Here is a 20,709-nt window from a genome sequence, read left to right as displayed (position 1 = left end):
TAACCTTTTAGAGATGCCACATGTGCAACTCAAAAGGTATGGTGTCTCTAACACGCGATCAACTTTTTCAATTTAAAATTTAATAATTCAATTGCAAATTATGTTATCACTATAAACAACCTAAAAAACACGAAAAAAAAAAAAAGAATTGAAAGGACATGAATAACCCTACATCAATGGCTTAATGTTTTTAACACCAATATTAAATTTATAATTCTATTATATATCAAAAGGTAAAATGTTAAAAAGATCATTCATCTTAGTAAAATGATGTTTTATTTTTTAAGGTATTAATGTTATTTTATAATGTATTAGTATAATAAAAAACAATAATTTTTTTTAATAATTTTTAAATAAAAAAAAAATACTATTTCACCTCTAAAAATATATTAATAAAAGAGTTGTTTAGGGAAAAAAATCATTATTTTACTATTATAACGAGAAACAAAGATAAATTAAATACTTTTCTTTTAATACCAGCACGTATAACGTGTGATGCCGTCTTGCGATATTTATAGAAAATATAAAAAAAGATATGATAGCCAGACATCAAGCCCGTCTAGCTCAGTTGGTAGAGCGCAAGGCTCTTAACCTTGTGGTCGTGGGTTCGAGCCCCACGGTGGGCGCGATTGTTTTTGTTTTGTTGAGGACCAGTGTGCCATTCACTGTGAGGGGCTTCCAGCTGTGGCAACCGGCACAGTGCTTCCTGTCGAAAATGAAAAAGTTAATCCAGTAGCCAATGAAAGCATTCTCTAACTCTTCTTTATTATTATTATTATTATAAGGATGCTATTTAATTTGAATGGATAAATAAATTCACGATATTTTCTTTCAGGAATAAACCCACGCAGTTATTAGTTATTACCTGAACCAGCAACCTTAGGCCTTTGCAGACACCTGGGCCAACCGGAAAGACAAATCTTGAGGTGTGCTGCTAATTTTGCACGAGGAAGCCTTGAAAACTGAAAAGCCACGTTCTGGGCTTCTAGAAGCCCATTGTATACATGGGCCGTCTACCATTGTAAGTTGCCACGTTGAGGTTCATAAGACTTACTTTTTCGAGGCCTACTGTGACCCGTAAACATTGGAGATGCTGAATGGCCCAATTGGCGATTTAATAGATGAAGAAAGAAAAAAAGGAAAAGAAAAGCAAAACAGTGGTTAGCGAACAGATTGGAAGAAGATGATTGTAATTACTTTTAAAAAAAATTTATTTAAAAACATATTAAAATAATATATAAAAATTATTTAAAAATAAAAAAATATTAATTTTAAAAAATAAAAATATTTTAAATGTTTTCAATAATATTTTTGAAATATATGAACATGAAAATAAAGCCATTTTCTGTCCAATCAAGTTAATTTTAAGTGATCTCCAGGTGGAAGTAGAACCAAGCTGCATGTCAATTTCACCAAAGTGGGTCCAACAATAATCATGTGGTAGATATATAATATACATATTAGATAGATTACTTTTATTATATCGCCGGTCCTGTAAAATGTTTTTAATATAAAAAAGTATTCGGGCAATATTAATATTTTTAATGAAATAAAAAAAATATATTAACTATTGAATTGATTAAGTTTAATAAATTTAATAGATTTTATAATATGATTAATAAAATATTAATAAAAAATAAAACAAATAAAAATAATAATAATTAACTATAAAAAATAAGATGTTAATATCATATTTAGAATAAAAAAAATTCAATTGATTATGCATTTTTGTTCTTACATAGACACCACCCTACCACTAAAAGAACTTATTGATACAATTCTAATAAAACTATGAAAGGCTACATGATAATAATTAAAGAGATGTCACATGCTTTTAAGGTTAGTAACTTGAAAAGAAAATCAAATAAAATTATTTTGTATTTATATTTATATTTATATTTAATCAATGGATTTAATAAAATTATTTTGTATTTATATTTATATTTAATCAATGTATTTAATTTAATTTAAAAATAATATTTCTTTAACAAAAAAATCTAAATTAAACAAAAATAATAATAATAAAAGGACTTGCGGTAACTATAGTCATTTTTAAAATCAATGAAAAATCTTATAAAAAAATAACAGAGCTTGATATCTAATTAAATAAATGCTAGAGGATAAAACTAGAAAAATCATGGGCTTAAAAAAGAAAAAAAAAGAAAAAATAAACACAAGTAAATCTCTTAAATTTTAGTCAATATCTCAGACTCACAATTCATAAAATTATAGACATTAACTCATTTAAGAAAATCAATTATTAACCAATTTAATGTTGAAGGATAAAACTATAAAAAAAAATATCAATGTAAAAAATTTATCAAAGTAAAAAAAATAGCAATAAAAAAAATAAAAATCAAATTGAATAGAAAAGAAATTGAAGAAGGATGAAATTGTAAGAAAAAAAATTAAATTTTAAAAATTATCTGAAAAAAATAGCAATAAAAAATGAAGGATCAAATAAAACAAATAAAAAAATTTAATTTTAAAAATTATTCAAATAAAAAAAAATGAAGGATCAAATGATAGATGAAAAAAATTGGAGGGGTGGAATTGGAAAAAAAAAACTAATTTTATAAATTATTTTAAACAAAATAGATAATAATTAAAAGATCATAGACTAAATCTAAAAATAAAATAAAATGAAGGGATGCTTTAAAATTTTTGAGGGTTAGATGTAAAAATAGATAAAAAAAAAAGAAACAAAAAGCCACTAGTTCCAAACCAAAGATCGGTAAGCCACTTACAACGTCTAGAAATGGATGGGTTGCTGAAATGATTTGAATGTTATTTTGGAAGTCTCCGTTTGGACATAAAAAATCTTCTTATGCAACATGTGAATGGTGCGATCATAATCTATGTGTTGACATGTGCAACCTTCCTGCTGAAATGATTTGAATGTTATTTTGGAAATCTCTATTTGGACATTAAAAATCTTCTTATGCAACATGTGAATGGCGCGATCGTAATCTATGTGTTGACATGGGCAACCTTCTATCTTTTTTAAAATAATATTTATATATATAAAATTACTAAATTATGTTTTAGTCAACTTTATTATAATAAAAAAACCAAAATGAAAATATAAAAAATTCATTGGACTCGAGTTTATAAAATTTTATTTATAAAATTAATTTAGTTATTTGATTGTGTTTTAAAAAGTAAAAAATATAAAAATACTCTTTAATGCATATTTAATTTTTTAAAAGGTAATATAATAACTTTATTATGCTTTAAAAATATTAAAAGATTGATTTGTCTCCTATCAATACAAGAATGAGTAATAGATCTTTGTGAAAAAAATCATATTACCTTTAATAACTAATTCAATTTTTTTTGAGAATGAAAAAATAATAATTACATTATTTCAATTCAATTACAATATATATATATATATATATATTCAAGTTGTTCTTACGGTCTGATTGACCCATTTTCCTTTTTGTTTCTCCATTTATAATAAAGGAAGGTGAAACTTTGCAAATGAAATGTTTTATTATTTTCTTTATACCTCATTGGTTTTTTTTTTTAAAAATTCATTGGGTATCATATGGGAAGGTCATATTTCTTTTAAGACATTGATTTCCTTGGAATGACACAACATCAAAGTTAATTAATTTTTGATAAATTAAATACATAATTTTTGTTCTTGTAAAGAAGAATGTTTTACCATAAACAATAAAAAAAAACTCATGTTTATTGTCACCAAATTATCAAAATTTACAGTTCCAAAAACATTAAAGAATCTTCTCTAAATAATCATAATAGATCTCTTTTGAGTTGCAAGCTTATAGATCCAAATTAGAAATCAACTAATACGTGTTTAATAATAAAATAAATATTTAAACTATGTCTAATAGATTAAATTAAATTAAAATTAAAAATAATTATTCAACATCAAATAAATAAAATAAAAGAATAAAAACAAAGTTTTCATGTTAGTATTTTTTCATGTATCCGAAATCTCTAAAATTTTCCAAGTAGTGTTTTAATCGAATTTTTTAGTGTAGCAATTCAATGAGAAAATTTTGTTTTGATTGTTAAAATTTTATTCTTTAAATTGCCTCCATTTAGTATTCTTGATGAGCTAAGAATACCTATAAAAAAAAAATCTAAAAAAAAATTCTTTTAAATTAAATCACATCAAGCTCATATAAATTTAGAATCCTTGTAAAATATGAACTTTAGTTTTTCAATAAATCCCGGTAATATTATAAATCTTTGTAGCTCAAGTCTATGTACAAGTTTATGGCCTGTTTAATCTCTATTTGCTTTTCAAAACTAATCTATTAAATATTTGAATTGATTGAGCTGAAAATAGTTAAGAAAAAAATACTATTTTGATGAATATGTTAAAACATTAATAATAATATAAATAAATTTAAATAATATATTTTTAAACTTTGAATGACTTGAAATTTTATCAAAATATATTTTTATAAGTTCAGTTTTTACCTGTAAAATTTTAATTTAATATAATATACCATTTGAAAAATATATTTAATCCCATGTAACTAATAAGAAAATATTTTTTAAGACAAAATCCAGAACTAACCTAACTGATATCATCCATTGCTGAAAAGAACCTCGTTCTCAATCCTTTCTCCCGCACAAATGCATAGAATCCTCTATAATCTCACATTGCTTCTTCTTGTTTTTTTCGAGAGTTGTTTTTCCTCTATATCTTTAAAAGGCACCTTGCTGGAGCTGTCTGTAGGATGCCGTCACCAAGTTGGTTCCCTTTTTTTATAGTGAAAACACGCTCATGTATGATACTGTAGGAGCACCGAAAGTTCCTGGTTGGTGTGGGAGGGGGGGCATGAGGTGTTAGGTCTTGTTGGAAGCCATTTCAGCTATGTCTCCATACACTTGCTATGCATATTCTCTCTTGTTGAGCTAGTTTTTTTGGCTACTTTTACCCATTCTCTTATGCCTAGCTAGCTACTTCATGATATCGATTTAGTCCCATATTGGTATTGTGTAGTAGCTAGCAGAACCTGCCCTGTATTAAATTGTTAATTTAGTCTCGAATATAGTTTCCTTCTTCTTCTTCTTCTAAACCAAGACAAATCACGATTTTGAAAACAATCAAACGAGAGATGAACTGAATAATTGGATGGTCACTTGCGTGTGGAAATTCGCACCTAGCTCAATAATGCCGGCCCTTAGAGGTGAGATCAGGTATCAGACACATCAAAATTACGTATGTTAGGGGGGGGGGGGGGTGTGGAGATGTCACCTGAGCGGGGAAGACGTTGAGCAGTAAGGGACGAACACCTTTTGGAAATGCTTAGAAAAAGGAAAGCTAAAATCCAGCAGGCATTAAATTAGAGAAAATGACAGGCCAGATGTATGATTTCCCATCTTCAAATTCAATCCTCATCCCTAACTCCTTGAAAGGTCTTCTAATTATCCAAAATGGGTTAGAACAGGGAGGCAGAGGCCAGCCCATATGGCCTTGTATTCAATTTTTTTTTCCTCTTAACGAGCATGCATAGAGAACTTTTAGGTAGCAAGTCACTGCGCTGTGACCCTAATCCGAACTTTCATCCAAGCTCTCTAATGTATCGTACTACACTTCAAATTTTCACGCCAATAACAAATCATGGGCCAAGCGCTCTAGATGCCTCGGATTGGAAAGTGGGTGGCAGTTGTGACATATGGTTCATTGACTAATTGGCAATATTGACAGGCAAGAGACATTAATACTGTGCACTAACCTCATTCAAGAGCACTTCAATAGCTGCCTCCTTCTGGTTGATAAAAAAAAACAGAGTTTTTCCTTCCTTGAAAAATATAATAAATCTTAAACATAGACGCCATAAATCTTGAAGTCCAATGCATTTAGATTAGAATGTGGAGCGGATTGTATAATTTCATGGTGGATTAAAATCCTTACGAGGCAGTCATATTGTTTGTCGTTGTAGTTCTTGTTCTTTGAAAGCACTTTTTCTTTGTTTTGCTTCTGAACCATAGATTAGCGCGGAGTCCATGAACTATAGGTTAACAAAAGAAATTGATTTACTGTTTCATGGAGTGGGAAGGGGGACGCATTGTAGTTATATGGCTTGTAAATTAACCATTTTAATTTTCATAAAAAAATATTTTAAAAACAACCGCCATACATCAATATAGCATCGTTGCTCTGTATTCACACACATATATATATAAACCCTTACATATGTAATACTATATTATAAAATTCATAGTAATAAGATATAAATAAAGAAAGGGAGAAATCTCCATGGTTGTCTTGCTGAACACTGCCCCCCCTAAGAAACTGGTGGAATTCATTAAATTCCTAGGCTGACCTCTTCTGTCCACATTCTGGAAAAAAAAACCACATGAACATGAAGTCACAAAAGGAAATACCGAAATTACATGATCCTCTGGAAAAAAAAAAAAAAAACTTAAAACTTTTTTTTTTGAAGAGAAGAAAAAGGAAGAAACAGACAAGAAGACTCCCTTCCCTACCAGACCCACAATCCAAAAAAGAAAAGGGAGAAAAAAATGAAAAAGAAGAAGCAAGAAACATGAAAAGGATGCCAAAACTAGAACCTTTGTTTTCAATGAGCGTGCATTTCACTCCCCAATCAACAGAAAGTGACAGCCAATGTCAGTAGTGTTTTCGTACGTCGGACCGTGGCGTTAGTGTGTTTCTTCAATTGCAAAGGCTCGGTTCCCATCAGCATGGCTCTCTCCTGTTCCCCCCCACTCGCAAATATACGCGCACTTTATTCCACGCTCCATATACCACCATTGAAACTACTCTCAGTCTTTCATCCCTCCCTTATTTCTCTCTTCTTACCCCATCCTCTCTCTCTCTCTAAGAAAACAGAGCCTTTAAAGAAAGACCAAACTAGGCCACACCCCATACTGAAAACAAGAAAAAAGACCAAAACTTCTTGACATGGACACCCGCCGGAAAACGAAAATCCGGCAGCAACTACCGCCGGCATTCTTCCCAAGCTGAATGTCAGTCTTGAAACGCCGCAAAAGTTTCAAACTTTGACCATTTTTTTGTCCACTACTATAAACATAAAATTGCACATAAAATGGCAACAACAACTAACACAGCAACTACACCACCACCACAACAACAACAAGTAGATACAGCCATGGCAGAAGAGCTAACAGCAAAGGCAGCTCACAAGAGATATGAAGGTTTGGTGATGGTAAGGACCAAAGCAATAAAAGGAAAAGGCGCGTGGTATTGGGCTCATTTAGAGCCTATGCTGGTCCACAACACCGATACTGGCCTTCCTAAAGCTGTGAAGCTACGGTGTTCATTATGCGACGCCGTTTTCTCCGCTTCAAATCCTTCACGAACTGCCTCTGAGCATCTGAAACGTGGTGCTTGTCCTAATTTTAACTCTCTACCGAAACCCATTTCTTCAATCTCACCCAACACTGCCTTATTGCCTTCTCCTTCTTGCGGTGGCGGTGGCCCTACAGGAGTGCATACTAGTAGTAATAGGAAGCGACCTGTCGTTTCTAGTTCAGGAATTTCTGGTTCTGGTGGCGTTGCATCATCAACGTATCCAGTGACAGCTGTGGGTAGTACGTACCAAGTGAGTCCTCTTGCTATCGTCGATCCATCACGATTCTCAGATGAGATAGCTATGTTGCCACAACAACCACATTTGATGTTGTCTGGTGGCAAAGAGGATTTAGGTGCTTTAGCTATGTTGGAAGATAGTGTAAAAAAGTTAAAGAGTCCTAAAACTTTGCCAGGACAAGCTCTGAGTAAGACCCAGATTGACTGCGCGTTTGATTATTTAGCTGATTGGGTTTACGAGTCTTGTGGGTCTGTGTCCTTTACTAGTTTAGAGCATCCAAAGTTCAGGGCTTTTCTGAATCAAGTTGGGTTGCCTGTGGTTTCAAGAAGGGATTTTGTTGGGGGGAGATTGAATGTTAAGTACGAGGAAGTTAGGGCTGAGTCTGAAGCTAGGATTAGAGATGCTATGTTTTTTCAGATTGCGTCAGACGGGTGGAAGGCGAAGAGTAATGGGGGTTTTGGTGATGTAAATTTGGTTAATTTGACAGTGAATTTGCCTAATGGAACTGGTTTGTATAGGAGAGCTGTGTTTGTTAGTGGTTCAGTGCCTTCCAAATATGCAGAGGAGGTTTTTTGGGAGACTATAACAGGCATCTGCGGGAGTCTTGTGCAACAGTGTGTAGGGATAGTTGCAGACAGGTTTAAGGCTAAGGCATTGAGGAATTTAGAGAACCAGAACCATTGGATGGTCAATCTTTCTTGCCAGTTACAAGGGTTCACTAGTTTGATTAAGGATTTTAGTAAGGAGCTTCCACTGTTCAGGACTGTTAGTGAGAATTGCTTCAAGCTTGCAAGTTTTATCAATAATAAGACACCAATTCGAAATAGTTTCCATAAGTATCAATTGCAAGAGTACGGGAATGCAGGATTGTTGAGAGTGCCCTTGCGGGAGTATGAGAAGATGGATTTTGGACCCGTGTATGCAATGCTAGAGGATATAATGAGCTCAGCTCAAGCATTGCAGTTGGTCTTGCATGATGAATCGTATAAGATAGTATCCATGGAGGATCCTATTTCAAGAGAAGTTGCTGAGATGATTAGAGATGTGGGGTTTTGGAATGATTTGGATGCGGTGCATTCATTAGTTAAGTTGATCAAGGAAATGGCTCAAGAGATCGAGATAGAGAGGCCATTAGTAGGGCAATGTCTGCCGCTATGGGATGAACTTAGAGCAAAAGTGAAGGATTGGTGTTCAAAGTTCCACATTGCTGAAGGAGCAGTGGAGAAAGTGATCGAAAGACGATTCAAGAAGAATTATCATCCTGCTTGGGCTGCGGCTTACATACTAGATCCACTTTATTTGCTGAGGGACAACAGTGGCAAATACCTTCCTCCTTTCAAATGCTTGACCCCGGAGCAGGAAAAGGATGTAGACAAGCTTATAACCAGGCTTGTTTCAAGGGAGGAGGCTCATATTGCACTGATGGAACTCATGAAATGGAGAACAGAAGGGCTCGATCCTGTGTATGCAAGGGCTGTCCAGATGAAGGAGAGGGATCCCATTACAGGAAAGATGAGGATAGTAAATCCCCAAAGTAGTAGGCTTGTCTGGGAGACTTATCTTACTGAGTTCAAGTCACTAGGGAAAGTAGCAGTTAGGCTTATTTTTCTTCATGCCACTTCATGTGGGTTCAAATGCAATTGGTCTTTGCTGAGATGGGTGTGTGCCCATGGGCACTCAAGGGAAGGCATGGACAAGGTGCAGAAGTTGATATTTATTGCAGCCCACTCAAAGCTTGATAGGCGGGAGGTTTTGAGCGATGAAGATAAGGATGCAGATCTCTTTGCATTGGCAAATGGTGAGGATGATGTGCTAAACGAGGTTCTTGTTGATACATCCTCAGTGTAACATTTTTTCCCACAACTTTTGAATTTAAATTTGTAGGATTTATTTGAATTCTTCCCACTTCTTATATCCTTTTGTATTTCTTAACTTACTTTTTAGAAGATTTTGGGGCAGTCAGATTGGAGGAAGAGAGGAGAGGAATTAATAGGGATTCTGTTTCTGTATGCCTAGTAATGCATAGCTCATAAATTGAGCAAGTTCTCATCTTTCATTCTAGGATGAATTTTGGAGGTTCTGAATTTGCTGGAAAAAAAAGAAGAAAGAAAGAATCTTCGTTTGTAAAGATAGCAATTTCTTTTTAACAGATTTTTCAGAACGGGAACACTTGTACAATTTTGTACTTCAATTATTTTCCGTTCTTTCTAAGATTGAGTTTATACAAGAGCAATTGCTACGAATTCTCTGAACCTAACATGTTAAATACTCTCATTTAAGCTTGGGTGAAGTATATCTGGGTTGTTCCGCAGTTGATTTTCTGAGCATGATGTTCATGACTTTATTTAGAACTTCGTTATGAAATTCTGGTAGCCGTTATGGTTATTATATTCTTCACCATTATGTTATGATTGTTGAAGCTCTCCATTTCCAAGGATGACTTGCTTTCTCTCATAAAAGTTTGTCACCGTTCTTAAATTCAACCGAAAGTCCTGCCAGACTTTTGAAGTTGACGAGACTGTGAAGTTTAGTGCCTGTTCTCCTATTCATTGCGATGTAGATCCCTCTATTCTTGCTTGATGATCTTATAATTCCTTGAGCAACAAGCATGATCCACTGCCTTATATGATCATATTTTCCCTAATTGAGTTTCATGTTTTGCATGTATGGTGTAATGATTAGAAGGGGTCTGCTTGAAAACTTTTCATGTTTTTTGTGCTCCTTTATGTGCCCAAATAGGTTTCTTAGGATGGGATTCCAGTTTTATTTCCCACAATGAAAATAAATTCTTCTATTGAACCTTGCCACATATTTTCCTGGTTATGTTCCAAAATTAGGTAAAGTTCCTGCCTATAGGAGCTCCTTCACATGCCATGCTTAGAAGTATCTTTATCACATCTACTCGAGCTGCTTGCCTAGTTAAATGCGGAATCACAAAGTTTGCAGTATCATTCTCTGCCCTGAGTTCATAACCTGGGGATTCCTAGGCGGGATCTGCTCCTTTCCTCTGTTAATATTTTGTTTCTACAATTAACAAGTCTTCTTTAATTATGTAACTTTAATCACGATACTAATCTATTGCCTAGTATATGTGAGTGTAACAATCTACTCTGGGAACATAATGATTTTCCATTTGTCAGGAACTTTGATCTGAGTGATAATCATTATTAGTTGAACTGAAGAAAACTGAGATATTATGCTAAATTAATCTTTGTGGTGGCAGAAGCGTTCGACAAAGATATTGTTGGACTGGAGAAACCACCGTAAGATTGTTGGAGGTTAGTACAACGCCATGGACAATGATTAAAGGTGGAATTCTGCCAGAAGGATCCAAGGACTTGACTTGAAATTTTTGGAAGTGAAATGTCAATTTGTAACCAGAGGTTGCTTAAACAGGCTGGTTCGGTGAATGGCAAGCCAAGTACCTCTACGTGGGTCAACAACCTCGGAAGGACCTGAAAGAACACCTTTCTAGCTGGAGAAGCACTTGCAACTGTTTTATTTTTTATCTCAATCTATATCTCCTGGTTTGTGTCTTTGGGAAGGTGGAACCCCACCATGAAAGATGTGGAAGTCTTTTTCCAAACTTTGGTTGTCATGGAGGGAGAAAGAGAGACATCGGGGTTTTTCCCATCAAATCATCTTTCGGGTAACTTCTCTTTTAAACATTCCAAAGCTTGTGACGTTCATGCAGGGTAATTGGGCAATGTTCCCCATAATTGCGTGAAAGGTGTTTATAGGACCCAAAACGAAGACTGTCGGCATGAAGCACTGCAAAAGATGCTTGAGAGTGGTTCTGCAACAAATTCAAACCAATTTTATTGGTTCCTTATCTATAGCTGATCAAGTTGGAAAAATATAGTTTAACGGGACGCAGTGGATTCAATCATCCTTGGTTTCATTATGCAGTTCACCAATGATGTGATAAGGAATTACATGCTGATTGGTTTTGAATTGTTGTTTCTGCTTCTTCTTTTTTCCCTCCGTGTGTATGTTCCTGAATATGAACACTATGTACATGTGATGCTTTTATGGCTGCTAATAGAAAAGGTTTAACCTGTTTTGTTTGTTCTGGATACCGTGTCCTTTACCAAACATCATAATTATTCACATGGAAGGCATCGAAACATCACTGCTTGATATCGGAGGAATGATGGGAACCCAGGTTCTATCAAAGACTCCACATTCTGCGTCTGCGTCTGCGTCTGCTTGGGAATGGAAGCTGAGAATCTTATTGATAGTTCGAGGAGTGAACATGAATCCTGTTAGAAGTCTTTAGTTTTTCCCGCACGATATATATATAAACTTTGTACAAGTACTTGCAAAATTTCAGATCAAAACAGAGTGAAAAAAAAGAAGGAAGAAGTTGTTGTCAAGGACTTTATTTTTTAGTTGTAAGGTTGAAATGCACTTAAATTGATATAAAGTCTTGTCCTTTTAGAATTTCAATATCATTTGAAAGGATACACTTCCAATCAAGCCATACAAACTTAAAAAACCTTCTCAAACTCTCCCTATAAAGACAAAACCTGAAACTGGAGCATGGGGAAAAAAATAAATAAATGATCTCTCTGTTTGAAAACAGAAGCCCTCACTCCTCGATATATAGGAGGCCATGGGATTGGTAGTTGTAGAACTAGTTCAAATTAATTAGAGTTTATTTCAGTCTTTTTTTTAATTTTTAAACTTATTAACATAACCTTTATTATTTCTTTTAAAGTTTGGTTTTTATGTTGAATATCAATTTTATTTTATTGAGATGAATAAAAAATATTAGTTTGACAGATAATACTATTTTGATTATAAAACTCACTAAAAAATATCTCGTATTTTTTACTATTATCACTTTTTATTCCTTTTGTATTTTTGTGAGTTTGTTTTCAATTTTTTTATGATATTAAATATTTTAAGAGCTTTATCTGTATTTTTTAGTAAATAGATATAATAATACCTTGTGTTATCATTTACCTTGTGCCATCATCTATAAAATAGTATAATATCCTTTTCTACCTCTAATTTGTATAAATTTTAAATCACTAATATTGGAGTAGGTTAAATATAGAGATCCATTGTTTTTTTTAATTATTTGATATAAAATATTTGTAAATTTTACTTCCATACAAATTTCAAACTTATGATTTCTTCTAAAATAAAATCATAGTTGGCAATAATTCAAAATTAACTAATCTTTACATGGAATTATAATTCATATGTTCTAATATGTCATGCCACATATTACAAGATTCAAGCAAATAACAAGAAAATATAATCTTATTTTTATTTTTATTTTTTTCATAATAGAATAACATTCATTTTTTAAAAAAAGGACATCATATAGATACCTTTTACCTTATAGATATTCTATTTTTTATGATTATAAATTTATTACACTCAAAAACCATTTTAAACATATTTTTGTTTAATAAGAAGTCAAACACTAAGTTTTTAATATTAACAACATAAAATATATTATTGAAGTAAAAAGATTTTTGAAAGTTATCTTCCATATGACATTCGTAAAGTTTAGTACTTTTAAAGTTAAACAATTTTTTATATATAACTGTTAATTATCTACTTCTTGATAAATGAATGATATTATTTTCTCAACATATATATATATATATATATATATATTTTGTTGCATCAGATATATATATATATATATATATTGTTGCATCAATATCAATCATCATTACTTAGAATTATTTACTAGGTTTACCTCATAAATAATTCTAAATAAGCTAATTTTCAACATGTCATTTGAAAGGTTCTTTACTTCAATTGTAATAGCATGAGACACCTTTTTTCTTTTGGAGTTGCCTTATTAAAACAAATTTCTCCAATCTTTGACTAAGTGTTCAACTTTGTTATAGATAAAAAAATTTTGTTGTTGAAATTATGGGCAATACCTTTATTATTTGCAACAAGTCTTTTTTTTATGTTTTATTTTTTAATGATACTTTGTCAATTATCCAACCATATTTTTCATATAGACCATTAAAGAGGAGTTAGCTATCCTTTCGGGCAACTTATTATCCTTTTACATGTCTAGTATCAAAATAAAATCTTCAACTCTCATCATTTTTTTTTTTATATTTAAAGTAGTTTTTAAAGTCTTTTTAAAATGTTGACAACTTATTAATAATAATAATCACTTGAAAAGATTCACTTAAAACTATCATCTCATGAAAATCATAAAGGATTAATAGAATCTTTTAAATCTGACTCATCATTTTCATTAAACCAATCATTTTAAAGTTAAAGAATTTGTCATCATTTTCATTAAACCAATCATTTTAAAATTAAAGAATTTTAAAGTTAAAGAATTTGCCGACTTTGAATTGTTTTCAAGCTAGCATCTTCATCCTTGTACTTCTAACCTAATGATCTTCATAGTGTTTTAGGACAATTGATGGAATTATAAACATCACAAACTGAATTGTCTATTCTATTCAAGATATAATTCCTATATATTAAATGATTTTGCTTCCATTCATCAACAACTTTTATTATTGCAAGATTAGACTATTTGTTTAACAACTTTGACACATCTTCTATCAATAATTTTTTCAAGTTTAAGATGGTGAGATAAAATAATATATTTTGTTATCATCTTTTGAAATTTATACCATTGGACTTCTAAGGTTTCTAATCAACATTCTTTTAAGCAATACTTATTATTCTGTTTCACAATATAAAAAAAAGAAACTGATAGTTTTATGTAATAATTCATAAAAAAAATGTAATATTAAATTATTCAAATAATAATTGTCTATGCATGCATGTGTATATATATATATATATATATATATATATATGGAGAGAGAGAGAGAGAGAAAATGTTTATTATGAATAATAAACATGTAATCAAAAGAGTAATATACAAATTTATAAATAAATTAGACCAGAGATAAGTACAAAATATACAACAATGTATATAAAGTGCTTTCGAGTAGAATTTCAAATAAAAACAAAGCATAAAAAGATTATTGTCAATGACTGTATTCTCTGTCCTTAAAGGCTAAATTGACCATCAATTGGTGTAAACGATCTTAGTGCATGTACCCTTCCATATCTTTTGAAAGGATGCATTTCCAATCAATGCATATGGCTTAGAAAACACTCCCAAACTTTCTCTTCACAGAAATACAGGTTAAAGCTAGGATAGGGAGAGTAAAAGAAAATAAATAAGGTAAAAAGAGCAAATAATTTCTATGTTTGAAAATCGGAGCGACCACTCCTGTTTATACAAGAGGCCAGAGATATACATGATTCGAATTAGTTTTTGACTATTATATCTTTTCAATTTCAAAAAATTAAAGATAAGATTTAATTTTAAAAAACAAAACTTTCTAAGAATTAATTGAAAACAAACTAATAAAACTAGACATTAATCATGATAGACGAGTAAATAAATATCAGGGCTTGACAAAAAAAATATTATTGTACGTACCAAGAAAATTGAACCTAAGCTTGAGCCCAAGCGTGCAAGTGTTTTTACACAAAACCTACTTTTGTTAGGTGATCTCTCTTTTAAAAATAAAACTTTGATGTTTTATAAGCTCAATTTTTATTTTTCAAGTCACCACTATATAAACTACTAAAAATGTTTATAATCTTCCAATATAGTATATGATTTTCAGTTTAAATTTGAGAATTTTGCCAAGAAAAGATTTTTCAATATCAATTTCTCATATTAATGTTAATATTCTATGTTATATAATAAAAAAAAAATTCTTTGAGAAATTCTTCACTTCAAGTATAACTGGACCTTCAATTTTAATTTAGCTTCAAACACATCAATTGAGTATGCCATAGCTAATTTTTCCAACGAATCTTGCGGGGAGCCCACAAAAATCTTAAATGGTTGATCGTAAAATCTCTCCACTCGTTCACAGATTCATGTCGTCGTCCTTTTTTTCCAGGCATGGTTTAAAGTTTCATATTTAAGTTTCATGCTAAATTAACGAGATAAAATGTGAGCTTTTACCCCATCATTCTGACAGTACTAGCATGGGCACAGGGACGTTAAACTTCCCACGTAAGATCATTGCTCGGCTTGAATGGATTCGTCTAAATAGGAGCTGGGGGGATTTGAAAGTTCGAGCCAAAAATAAGAGGAACGAAACAAAGACATTGAATTATCAAGAGTAGTGCTTCAACCATTTTTACTACAAGTAAAGCTAGCGGTCTTCCATGCTATAATGTTTACTACCCTCGCTAGCAACTTTTCATGGCAACTAATGTGTTGCTTTTTCAAGGTAAACCATCCACTTATGTCAACATATTCTCTCATCACACTATCCCTCCTATACTTCAAACTCTCTTGATGGATATCAGATTCACCCACCCAACTCCGCAAACTTACAGTAAAAAGGTGAAAAATCGAGTGAGATTTTCACTTTTTGGTGAGTGAAACGAAGAGAGTATAAAAGTAGAGTGGATTGGGTATGGTATTATTTTACCACTCTGGAATCTTCTAATTACTCGTTAAGTGGAGAGGCAGAAATTCTTGTCGGCAAGGCATACCAATGCTGACTGCTCACCAGCTAATTAGCTCTCCTGATCTTGAACTTTTTGTCATTGGTATGGTATGCTGAACTCCACTCATTTTAGGTTAAAGGGAAAAAGAAATATATATAATGATTAGTACAGGACGACACCCTTTCTTTATACAAGAATCTGTCCCTCTTCCAATGTTACCCATTTCCTTTTACTTTACCCTTATTTTTGTTTCGACATTAATTAGGGTTTATTTTCTTCAATCTTTTCTATCGCCCCGCTCACTTTGCACAAAGAGAAATCTTCGCTGTCTTCTATATGATTGTATGTGGTTATTTTCACATTTTACTATACATGTGCTCGATTTTACAATTATATATTGTGCAGTGCCCTCTTTTCTTTGTGGAGATATTAAGATCACCAAGGTTTTAAAATGGGTTTCATTGATAATGAGTCTGGTAGTACTATTAAGACATTTAGGTAAACCAGACTCATAATCAACATTCTTTATTATTTTTTATCGGTTTATATGCTATGAATTCAAACTTTACTTGTATAAAAAATAACATTTAATTTTAGATAATTTTTTTTGTTTTTATTGTAGCAGATTTTTTTTTTCATTAATTTTTTTTGGTCATGTCCCTAAATTTTACTTTGGATATTGGTTTTATGACTTTTTTTCAATATATTCTAAATGATTATCTTAATATATCAAATCTCGATATATGTGTGTGAATCAGGGTGGTAATTAATTGATTTGAAGGTGTGATGGTTTGTAACGAGCCTGATGTAACTAATGAAAAAAAGAAAAGAAGAAAAACAGAGAGAGGATAAAATTAAGTAGGAGAAGTTGAGAAAGCAAAATTTAGAAGAAGATACCCGAGATTTGGACCACATTTCACATGTCATGATGTTGCCTATATTATCTTATTACCTCTACTTTTCGGTGAAATGTCAAGAAATCGAATTATAATAAGAACGACTATCGCATGCTCAGTAGTGATGGTAGTTAGATTAGGGTTTGGAGATGCACAATAATCTCAAAGCCCTTTTATCTCCAATTAATTTATTTCGCATGTATAAAGATATATAAATATCATTTGGGTTCTTGAGAAAGGTCTTCTTTTCTTTTTCAAAATAATGTTTCATAAATATTTATTTTGCACAAATATTTATGTTTATTCGTCGTCAAATTAACCTGAACTACAGTTCTAACTTAAACTTCATCTCACACCCATCATGATGCTTCGCGGACCACTCCTTTCTCTTCTTTTTTCAACTGCAAAGTTAACATAGAAAATACCTTCCTTTTGGAAAGAAAGATACGGTTCTACTTTAATTTCACTGTTCTTCCACATGGTATGCTATTTCTGTCATGCATGACTGACAAGTTTATCTTAGAATAATGCTGCGAGAAAGTGTCCTCTCTTTCTGTTCTTTCACGAACCCTAATTTGGCTGGTTTGTTTACATCGTATAATTATGTCTTGCAACTCCTTTGAATTTTGTGGTCCTAACTCATAACTTGTATATATCCACCTATCGCACGAGCATTACTTGTAGGATTGCATAAAATCATGTGTGTTCGTGTGGACAAAGTTATATGCGATTGATTTTCTTTCCCTTGATTCATCAGTCACCAAATTAACCTCCCAGTTGACCCTTTGGGTCCTTCATCTTGATCGATCTTTACAGATTGTTTCAAGTCGAAGGACAGGGTAGAAGAAAACGATAGTGGTGCTTTTGCAATCATTTCTATTTCTACATATTTCTTTCTTTTTTCCTGGAGAAAAGATTGGCTTAAGAGTCAACATGGCATGCATTATCTCGACAGAAAAAGAAGAGATACTTTCGATTTCGCAGCAACCAAACATGTTAACGGCAAGGGATGGGAACAGATGATTGGATAGGTCTAAATAAAAGGAGCTTAATTTGTTTATAGAATGAGATTTGAGAGAAGAATTTAAAGAAGCTTGAACTTACGAGAGTCCAGGAACTATATATCAACGCTAATAATGAATGTCACTTAAACTAATTATCCCACCTTGTTCCAGGACAAGCTTAAAATTAACAATTCATCACAGTACCGTATGTGGCTGAAGAAAGAAAAAGGCTTCTGGTATTATGTAATCTAACCATTCAATTAAAATAAAACAACTATAACATATTGTTAGTGTTTACCATTCATGAGACAGTATCTATCTATTCAACAAGGAGCAGTTTAGAATTGAATTTTAAATAGTATTTTATGAAAATTTAATATTTTTAAATTATTTTTTATATTTTTAGATTGTTTCAATGTGATGATACCAAAAATATATTTTTAGAAAAATAAAAAATATATATTTTTATATATTTCTGAAAATATAAATTTTAAAAAATAATTAATACAATGTACGTATCTAAACACCCCCTCAAAGAACACAACAAAAAGATTCGACTTATTCGTGCTATGAATATCGTGATTATTCATTTCCCCAATAGTTAACTAGTTCCCATCATAATTCAATTGATGCATTTGAATAATATATATATATATATATATATTGATGCGCGTGAGGTTATGTAGACACATCCCTCTTTATCTCTGCCCATTAATTTAATTATTTTTATAAGAATTCTCGTTGTAGTTACCTTAAATTAAAAATTAAAATTTTTTTTTTGAAATATTAAAAAGCAGCTACATCACTTTTTAATAAATCAAAAGGTAGACTCGAATTTAAACTGGGTAATAATTATTTATCTTCGGTACTGGAAATCAATCCTCTATTAATTATCGGGGCAATGCAGTGGGTTTATTGAATATTGATTCAGTTATTTATCAAAACTGCATTGGTTACCGTAAAAAGCAAGTATAAAGTGCTAGAATGAAAATGATTTAAAGTACCACCACTCATATAATAAGTTAATCAGGGTTGGGAAACCGAGGCACGCGTCACAATCATGGACTTTTATATAACTCACAAGGCCGTACAATGAGTCCACCACTCTGCTTTAACTCGCTTGTTGTGCCGAACGTTCTCCTTCCTGTTTTTTTAAAATTTAATTTTTTTTATTTTCATAATTTTAATGTGTAAATATTTAAAATAATTTTTAAAAAATAAAAAATATTATTTAATATGTTTTTAAATAAAAATTATTCTTTAGCCTGAATATACACCCTGTATATAATAATGTGTGTCCCCAGGCTGTCATTAGAAATTGACCTGTGAACGTGATTAAAACATGTACCTCGTTTACTGTCTCCGCATTCGGTGTTCATAGCTCCTTTTATTTTTCTTGACGATCGAACATCCCGTCGCAAAATGATAAAAACGCTTCGATATATAGTCCTCTTTATTTTTTTTCTTTTCATAAAAATAGTAACACATTGCTCAATGCATCAGACGTTTTTTAAAAGGTTTAGGGTTTATTTTTTATTTAAAAATATATTAAAATAATATTTTTTTATTTTTTAAAATATCAAAACCATCTAAAAATACTAAAAAATTAATTAAAAAAAAAACAAAAAATAAAATACTAAAAAATTAATTTTTAAAAAAACAAAAAAAGTTTAAAGGTAAAACAGGAAAAAAATCAATTTAAAAAATAAAAAAAAAAAACTTTTTTTTTTTTTTTTTTTTTTAAAATAAAACTTTGTTTTGATTTCTAACTAGTGAGTAGGCATAATCTGTGACGTGTCGGCATTGGTCTTCGTATCGAAGCCACCATGTGAGGGAGGGGTCGGAGGCTGGTGAAGAATGAAGGTGAAAAAAATAGCATCACGGTAAGTAAACAGGATATGTTCAGGTCGACTTAAAATAATCGAAACTATTTTTTTCCCATTGTGTGATACCGCGGGATTATATTCAAAATCCATTTTTATTTAATTATTTTATCAATTAAATTAAATATTTATAAAAGTTTTGATGATTTAAATGTTTGAAAAAAAAATGTGGAAGAAGTTTCCTTTTCTTTTAAAGTAAACATGCTTTCTTCATCAAAAGTATAGTTTTAAATAAGAACTCAAAAGCAAGTTACAAAAAAAAAAATTGATATCTTGATAATTTTAACATAACTGTATAAAATATAAAAATATAATTTATTTAAGAAAATTATTTGAAATAATAACAATAAAAATAATAAAATAAATATCTTAAGCATATTCATGAGGTTACATTTTAATATATATATATATATATATATATAAATTACTGAAATTATCATAAAAATTATAATTTTATTTAAAAATTATAACACAATCAAGTAATCGTTGTATTTGGTTTTGTGTTTTTAAAATGTTTTTAAAAAATTAAAATGTTTTATTTTTTATTTTAAATTAATATTTTTTTAATATAATAATATTAAAAATAATTTTTTAAATAAAAAATATTTTAAAAAACAACTTTCAAATTAACTGGTACCATAGATTTAAAGCAGCGACTACCAAGTAGTTATGATAGTGAAATAATTTTTTAAAAATAAAAAATATTAACTGGTACCATCCTTAAATAAAAATTGTTTTTAAAAAATAAAGCTCTTACAAATGGGTTCAGCCCTCAACAAAACGACAGATTACCCCATCTCCCTTCCCTACCTGCACAAAGTAAAGCCTTCTCCAATCACCTAATCTATCGTTTTTTTAAAAAGAAAAAAATTGAAGGTTCTGC

The 20,709-nt window shown here is 31.1% G+C and overlaps 1 protein-coding gene and 1 non-coding gene across 4 annotated transcripts; both read left to right on the top strand.

Moving 5' to 3' along the window:
- Positions 1–553: 553 nt before the first annotated feature.
- TRNAK-CUU (transfer RNA lysine (anticodon CUU)) lies at positions 554–626 on the top strand. The gene has a single exon. It is a non-coding gene; the product is annotated as a tRNA-Lys (tRNA).
- A 6,034-nt stretch (positions 627–6,660) lies between these two features.
- Positions 6,661–11,637, top strand: LOC105128937 (uncharacterized). Of its 3 annotated transcripts, none has more exons than XM_011030796.1 (2): positions 6,661–9,403; positions 10,783–11,637. In XM_011030796.1, the coding sequence occupies exons 1-2, from the start codon at positions 7,056–7,058 to the stop codon at positions 10,904–10,906; spliced, it is 2,472 nt and encodes an 823-aa protein (XP_011029098.1). In that variant the 5' UTR covers positions 6,661–7,055; the 3' UTR covers positions 10,907–11,637. The 3 variants fall into 3 exon arrangements, with proteins under 3 accessions (XP_011029098.1, XP_011029099.1, XP_011029100.1); XM_011030797.1 differs by having other exon boundaries at positions 6,662–9,357; XM_011030798.1 differs by lacking the exon at positions 10,783–11,637 and adding an exon at positions 10,700–10,728 and having other exon boundaries at positions 6,662–9,357.
- The last annotated feature ends 9,072 nt before the right edge of the window (positions 11,638–20,709 follow it).

The sequence above is a fragment of the Populus euphratica genome, unplaced genomic scaffold, assembly GCF_000495115.2.
Source record: "Populus euphratica unplaced genomic scaffold, PopEup_1.0 scaffold48.1, whole genome shotgun sequence".
Classification (NCBI taxonomy): domain Eukaryota; kingdom Viridiplantae; phylum Streptophyta; class Magnoliopsida; order Malpighiales; family Salicaceae; genus Populus; species Populus euphratica.
The sequence above is the reverse complement of the archived record's forward strand: the minus strand, read 5'-3'. Positions and strand labels throughout refer to the sequence as shown.